The sequence below is a fragment of the Pteropus medius genome, unplaced genomic scaffold, assembly GCF_902729225.1.
Source record: "Pteropus medius unplaced genomic scaffold, Ma_sr-lr_union100, whole genome shotgun sequence".
In the NCBI taxonomy this organism is placed as follows: Eukaryota; Metazoa; Chordata; class Mammalia; order Chiroptera; family Pteropodidae; genus Pteropus; species Pteropus medius.
The window spans coordinates 742,687-750,953 of NW_024352784.1; the positions used below are offsets into that span (position 1 = coordinate 742,687).

Sequence of the window (8,267 nt, forward strand, 5' to 3'; positions counted from 1 at the left end):
GATTAATACATTGTGTAGGAGGGTAGGCTGGTTACTTGCTTTTATTTCTTTCAAAGTACCCCCAAACAAACAAACAAACAAAAACAAGCTTTTGTAAAAGGTAGCTCATGCTAAAGCATGAAGGCCAGTTGTTCTGAATATCCTAGGAAATCTTGGATAACATTAGCAGGAAACTCTGTGTCCTGGAAATTCTTATATATCTGAAGGGCTGCTCATGAAATGAGGTAAACAAAAGGTCGGACTAAGTCCACAGTGGGCAAAAAATAATTTGCATGTAAAGCACATCACTCTTAGAACATCAGGAAAATGCAAAAGTCCTCAATCATGAGGTAAATATGTTAGCTACAAATTTTCATCTTTTGAAGTCATTCCTTGAGAAAGTTGTGCTATGGCTTTTCCATTTATATCTGTGCTTCTAAACTTCTCACAATAAGCCACCAGCTGTCATCTTCATCTCTTTGAAATCTAATGCCAGATCCAGAAGTTCATGGGCTCTCACAGCCTTCTCTGGTCTAGGGTTGATGCTCTTACTGCAAATACACGTGGTATGAAAAAGTGCTAGCAATCAACTAATAATTGTGTGTGTGTTCTCAATTTCTTGAAGCTATAAGTAGTTCTTTTATGAACACTTTTCTTCTACTTCTAGTACATGGGATCTCTGTACATTGAGAGAATAAATCTTCTTGGCTCTTATTTTCAAATGTGCTACATTGCCTCTTGACTGTTTCCTAAGAAGATTCAAGACCTACATGCCCATTAACAAGGCTTATAAATAGTTTACAGGGAAATAGTATTCTGTTGATTGAGAAGGTATAGATAAGTTGTTCTAAATACTTTAAAAACTGTCAGATAATGCATGATACTGGCAGAAGCAGCAATCTCTAGTCCAAAGAACAGAAGCGTTGGAGAAGATGGGAGATTAATTATAACCCTTTGCCTTGGTCTTTGGGGTATGGAAAGAATATAGCTACCTACTCTGCATAAAAAAGCTTAATATTCTCAACCGGATCTGTTTGGTGTTAATGCCGTAGACCAGGGGATTGAGAACAGGGGGCACGAGAAGATAGAGATTTGCAAGTACAATGTGGACATGAGGAGGTACTTGGTGGCCGAAGCGGTGAGTGAAAAAGGAAAAAAAGGCGGGAATATAGAAGACAAGAATCACACAGATGTGGGCTCCACAAGTGCTAAATGCTCGAAATTGGGCATCCTTTGAGGGCAGACGCAGCACAGCTTGCAGGATCAAGGTGTACGAGGTGGCGATGAGGACCACGTCCATTCCAGTGACTGAAAGTGCCACAGTGAGACCATAAATGGTATTGGGCTTGATGCTGGCACAGGCCAGCTTGGCAATGCCCATGTGTTCACAATAGGTATGGGGAATGATATGATGTCCACAGAAGGGTAAGCGTTCAATGAGGATGACAAAGGGGAAAACAAAGAGAAAGCCACGGACCACACATGCCAGACCAATCTTCCCAATCACTGCAGCATTAAGGATGGATGTATAATGAAGTGGACGGCAGATAGCCACATAGCGGTCAAAAGCCATGGCCAGCAGAACAGCTGACTCTGTGGCAAAGACTGTGTGAACAAAAAACATCTGGGTGAGGCAACCATGGTAGGAAATTACGTGGGACCTAAACCAGAAGATTGTTAGCATCTTGGGCAATGTGGTTGAACAGAGTACCAGGTCAGTAATGGAAAGTAGACACAGGAAGAGGTACATTGGCTCATGCAGAGTTCTGTCCGTCATGATGATGTAGAGGATGGTGCCATTGCCAACCAAGGCAAGGATATACATGGAGCAGAAAGGGATGGCAACCCAAACATGCTGGTCTTGCATCCCAGGGATTCCAAGTAGAATAAAGGTGGAAGGGTGGAAGGCAGTGTCATTGGGAACAGATGAAGAGAGCATAATGATACATAGGACAGAAGACTTTCTCTTCCTAAAAGTGTATAAAACACACCTGTCAGAATGACTATCAAAAAAAAAAGTGTATAGAAAATTAGAGAAAGTCATCCTTGGTGCCATTTATTCTTCCTATGTACCCATTCAATTTCTTGCCTTTCATTCCCACCAATTCTATTATAATTATGCCTTCCTCATTTTTTCCTGGGTTACCGAAATGGCTTTGTAACTAATATGTCCACTTCCAGGATTTCCATCTTCCAGTAAAGCCTCTATATCACTGCCTAAATATTCTAACATGTGAATATAGTCAGCTAAAATACAAATATAACTTTTCTTATTGTATGCTATGCAGGATATCTTGCATTAACCTCATCTGGTCTACTCTTCATAACTTTCCATCATGTCTGGGCCCTAGAACACTGGACTACATCAACAGACTCCCCTACCCTTACTTCTAGTTGTATTTGTCAATAGGAAACACCAACAAGAAATTGCAGGGTGGTCAGAGATTTATTCTTTCAGCTCTCTCTCAGCAAGATACTGCAAATGGCCGCATCTGTCTGTAAACAACCTTCTCTGGCTCTGGTTTCCACTGGTAATCACACCCTTCTCGTTTCCCTTCATTTTAAGGGTTCTAACAGTGTCTGCTGTCACTAACCCAGGGATTTCACAAGTAGTTGTGATTACCCTACACTGACCCACACTTTGTATAATGGTCTTTTTGTATTACACTGTACTCAAATATACCTAATTTGAGTGTGCAAACTATTTCCTGTAGGGGCTTGGTACAATGGCTTGCAAAGTTCTTCTTGATCTTGTTCTTGATCTTGCCCACTTTTGTAGCATTATTTACCACTACATTCCATCACATGCTTCACGTTCCAGCCATATCTAAGTATATCTAATTTTGGACATTTTGAAACATCCCAAAGCATGTTTTATCACACCTATGTGACTTTACCTTTTTATCACACCTATATGATGTTTTTTATGTACAGAATGACTTCTCGTTTGGTCATCTGCCAAGCTGAGTACATTCTTCTCTAGAAGCCCTTCTATGATCCTCTCTGCTGTGGAGTGAGAGCCAAACATCTTTATCATACTCTTCTTAGGAAATACAAACCTGTCTTATTATTATGTGTATTCCACTTGTTCATTACACTATGAAATTTCTGCATCTCATTTTTTTCTTTATATTCAGCATCAAAACCTTATATGCCTTAGAGCAATAAATAAACTTAATGAGTAGATGAATAAAGGACTGACTGCTCTAATTTAATTTTTTTAAAACAGATTTGGGTAACTGGCCGTGGTTGAAAATGTTGTTTCTTCTTGGGAGCCTTCCTTATGGATCAGACAAGATCTTTTCTCCCTAGATCTACAATGCCCATTTTGTTCTTTTCACTCTATATACTCCAAGAAATGCAATTTATAAGCTCTATAATGCATTTCCTAACCTAATATAATCCAATCTAATCTATCTATATAACACATTTCTGTCTGCTTTCCTTGATTGGCCACATGTATTAGTTTGATTATATAACATATCTGTCTTAGGCTGTTTTGTCTACTTTAAGTATGAACTCTGATATGACCATTTCAGCCAGGAGCTACACAGGAAAACTTCAAAATGAAGCATGTCATAAGAAGAAAAGAAGAAAGGTAGAGATCAGGGGCTTAGTGATGAGTTCAATCAGGGTAGGTTGTCACTAGTCATGGATTTAAGGTAATGCTAATAGGAAAGGAGAAAAGAGAGAAAGAGCCATTTTTCCTTGGAGCCATATTACCTTGAGAGATTCCTGTAGGCGAAGTCAGAGTCATTATTCTTACCTTACTGAGGTTCAGTCTTTGGGACTCAAACACCCTTATGTTTAGAAGGAACAGCAACATTCAATTCATTCAATGATTCTCTCTTAAAACAAATTTTAGAATCTACAATAGGATCAAAAAAGTTCTATAAGAATTTAAAAGAATATCTTTCTTTTAATCCCTTATTCATTTGCAACTGAATTATTAAAAATCAACTAATTTTCTTATTTTATTAATTGCAATTCTGTATGCAGTTCTCATATACTACTGCGTTTGTTACTTTATGCTAACAGTTACTAAAGCTATAAATTATATAAGTCATAATGTTATTACAAGTTTTAATACTAATATAATTATTGCTTTGTTTGAATTTTAAAGCCAAATGAGAGAATTTACTGTCAATTCTACCATAATTTTGTATATCTTTAAAAATTCAAAAATCAAGTTAGAAGAAAGAAAGTTATTATAAACATATCAATCCCCATCTTGGAAAGTGTAAATATTTTTTACTTCTATCCTGGGAAGACTAGAGATTTTTAAATAATAGATAAATCAGTGGAATATAATCTTTTCATCTAGTTGGAAAATAAATCACAAAGTTCAATACTTATATAATGCTTGACTCCCAAGTGTGATATCTTGAAAAGTGGTTGAATGGCTATTGTTTATACAATCTAGTGACAGAGAATATATGCATTTTTGAGGCTCCATTTTAAACTTTAGACCTTCTGATTCTGAGAATGTTTTCTTTTCATTAAGTCAATTTCTGTCAACACAATCTACATAAAACAGGCATAATTTTTCTCAACGTGTTAGGCTTTTATTTTATGAACACTAATATCCCTTTTAAGTTACTCTTTTATTTACTTTGTCAAAATTTTTATCAAGAGTCTACTATGTACCAGGCATTCTTCTAGATATTTAATATATACTGGAGAGTAAGAACATGCATGTTCCTTTATATATTAAACTTATCTAATGAGAAGACATAGTTAATCAAATAAACTTCAATATGTGTGTTAAAATGTTACACTGATATATGCTATGAAGAAAAATTACGTAAGTCAGTACCTACTCAGAGATGGATTGATTCCATAAAAGAAGCCATAGGCATGAGTCTACAAGAGTTGAGTAGCTGTTGAGGATGGGACATTGTGGACATCACTCATTTGTATGGTCACCAGGAGTCACAGTGGACTCAGCAGCACATAACACATACTCAGAGAAAGTCTCCCTGAGGAAATAAAATTTAGTCTCCAAATATGAGTCTTCCTCAAATGCCTCAAACATCTCTTGTATAGCTCAGCTCCAAGAATCATCACTCTCCTTATGTGGTCCAGTCTGGAAAATAAGAGATTAGAGAGAGCCTAGACTTAAGTGCCTGGGTTCAAAATCTAGCCTGACTGCTGTTACTTGCTAACTGTATTACCTTAAGCAATTATTTTATTCTCCCTCTGTCCTCAGTTTCCTAATGTAAAGTTGAGATAATAATACTTCATAAGGGTTTCAGAGATTGAAAAAATCATGTAAAGTACATAATTCATTCTCTGTGAATTAATAAATAGTCACTATGATACTGTTATTTTTCATGACTTTGAATATCTCTGAGTCCATTTGTCTTACCGTGTACTCTCTCACCAAGTACCTCTCAAAAGAGGAAACTTCATTTAGTCCTTCAAGCTGGAAGTCATATTGGCCTTTCTTGAATCTGTAATCCCATGGTGAGGGCACTGAGGGTTTTACCTTCATTTAAAGAAAAAACTGTCTTCAGAAATATTCAAGACTGGTCCTCAGTTAACTGGGTTAGGTGGACCCTTGCAAGATATGAGATGGACTGGCTCCTCAATGATCCCGATCTCATCAATATGCTAATGTCATTTAAGTCCCTTCATTAATTTTTTTTGGAAATAAGAAAAGTTGTGATATTTGGGTCCTTCAGTACAAAGAGAGTGAGCACATTCTGTGCTGCTACTAAGTGATAGTAAGAATAAAGTTATGTGTATCTTATTTCTGTTAAAAAAATTTTCTGTTAGGCTGTTTGATTAGGCAATCACCTGATTTTGCCCTGGAAAAGATAGCTGGAACCTGGGGATGTCGAAGTAGGGATTCCTGGGTTGGTGGGCTTTTAAGTTTTCTGCATATGAAATTATAAGAAGGAATTGGAAAATTAGATTTAGAAGAAATCATTTATACTCAGACACCGGGGAAGCTGGAAATCAGATAAGTTTTCTGATCCTCTAAGCTCTCTAAGGGCGCTATGAAGGTCCTAGGTTCTCAAGAACAAGGTTACTCTCTAACAACTATATATAGCTTTACTTCTGTTTGTCTGGCCTCACCAATATAAGTGAGAGTAAGATGTAGTTATAGTGAAGAAATTCTGACTTCACCAATACTTTAAGGAAGCTTCCTTCTAGAGACCTATCTGAATGGTTTGTCTTGAAACCATAAAGAAAATAGCAAGAAAATAAAATTTCTAACTGAAGCAGAAAAAAAATTGGTGCATGGAAAATAAGGACTTACTGAATATAAAATTTTTTAATGCAATAAAGTTATCCAAATACCTGAAAGATTCAAGAAACTGTACATCCTATAGTAGAATTCAGGAGGTATTTTGAGATGCCCTCCAGAGTAGCCAAAGACATTAATATCTTATTTATTTTTTATTTTTTAAATTACTTTTTCATTACAAGTATATTAGTTTCATTACAAGTATATTAGTATACAGTAGCCACCAACATTTACGGCTATACCACCCTGAACGTGCCTGATCTCAATATCTTTGTATGACTGCCATCTCTCTCTGTCTTCCCCTACTTCTGCTCCTGGATTTACAGAACTATCCTTAACCTTAATTTTTTGTCCATCTCATTTATCCAATACTCACCCCAGCCTCAGTGGTTAGCAGTACTAGGAAAAACACTGATTCAGCATAAGTAGCATAGCTCCTAGATCTGAGATTTGGTACTATTTATCTCCACTCTCTGAAGAATTTTTGGTCCAGAGAGGCAGTGGTTGGCTCAGAGTACCAATGATCTCAGCTGCTAAAAGTGGAGGCAAATTTGCGAATAAGACCTCTGGGGAGACACATCAGTCACATCAGAGTTTTCTCTTAAAGGTCGGGCATTTTTTTAAGGCCGGAGAAGGAGTCATGAGTGTGAATAGGGCTTTAAGGCCAGAGTGAAAACCTGAGAGAAAAGTTCCACACAGGAAGTACGCATTCATTAACCAATCAGCACCATAATGACAGTATGTAAAATTCTGAAGTTAAATGAAATAAAAAAGAAATTTTTTAAAATGGAATATATTTAAAGAGCACCAAAAACTAATCTCTAATAAAAGTTACCTGATGAGGAAGAACTAGTGAAAGAGACAAGTAAGGAGTAGGTATGATGTAGGAGAAAAAATACTGAAGCTAAGTGAAGAAAGTCATTCAAAAAGAAGGAAATAATCAACTGTATAAAGTACTGATGATAAGTCAAAGAGTAAGAGGACTGAGACAATTATTTTTAGCAACTGCAGACATTACTGACCTTGACAAGGACAGAATTGTACAGTAGTAATATGAAATTCAAAAATGAGTGAGTTAAAGACAAAATAGGAGAGAATTAGAACTAGTATGTAAAGACAACTTTTCAAGGAGTTGTGCTGCAAAGGGAGAGAACTGAGATAGCTGGAAGGAAACTGTAGTCAAGAAAGAATTTTAAGGTTAGAGAAATACTATCAAGTTTCTATATTGATGGATAAAGATCCAATAGAGAGAGAGAATTGATCATTTAAAAACAAAGAGAGTTTTTAAAAATATTTACTTATTTAAATTAGTTTCGAGTATACAGTACATTGGTTAGACATCTATAATGTTCATAAAACGATCCCCCCAATTGCTCCCTCCCTCCCCGGCCTTCCGCTTAGCCATCACATTAATGCTAACTGCATTCCCTCTTCCATGCTCTCTGTGCCCAACTATCAACCACTAATTTGTACTTTAACTCTTTACCCTATTCTCCAAGCCTCCCAACCCTCCTCCCCTCTGTCCCTCACCAAATTGTCCACTATATTTGTTTCTGTTTGTTCTTTTTGTCCTTAGATTCTGCATATAAGTGAAATCATATGGTATCTATCTTTCTTTGTCTGACTTATTTCATTCAACATAATAACCTCTAGGTCCATCCATGTCATTGCAAATGGTAGGATTTCATTTTTTTTAATGGCTGAGAAATATTCCATTGTATATATGAACCATAATTTATCCAATCATCTGTTGATGAGCATTTAGGTTGCTTCCATATCTTGGCTAATGTAAATTGTGCTGCCATGAATATTGGACTGAATAGATCTTTATGAATCATTGTTTTGGTTTTCTTTGGGTAAATACCCAGAAGTGCAATTGCTGGGTCAAAAGGTATATCCATTTTAAATTTTTTGAGGAACCTCCATACTGTTTTCCATAGCGGCTGTATCAATTTGCAATGCCACCAACAATGTATGAGGGTTCCCTTTTCTCCACATCCTCGCCAACATTTGTTGTTCTTTGATTTATTGATGG

At 36.5% G+C, this 8,267-nt stretch overlaps 1 protein-coding gene across 1 annotated transcript; it reads right to left on the reverse strand.

Annotated features, from left to right (window-relative positions):
- Positions 1 to 967: 967 nt before the first annotated feature.
- LOC120590262 (olfactory receptor 52D1-like) lies at positions 968 to 1,918 on the reverse strand. Its single transcript, XM_039847894.1, has one exon. It carries the CDS (start codon positions 1,916 to 1,918, stop codon positions 968 to 970), a length of 951 nt encoding a protein of 316 aa, XP_039703828.1.
- Between the last annotated feature and the right edge of the window lie 6,349 nt (positions 1,919 to 8,267).

Bases quoted from the DNA above. Each gene is read 5' to 3' on its own strand.
- LOC120590262 (XM_039847894.1), bottom strand. From the start codon at position 1,918: ATGCTCTCTTCATCTGTTCCCAATGACACTGCCTTCCACCCTTCCACC.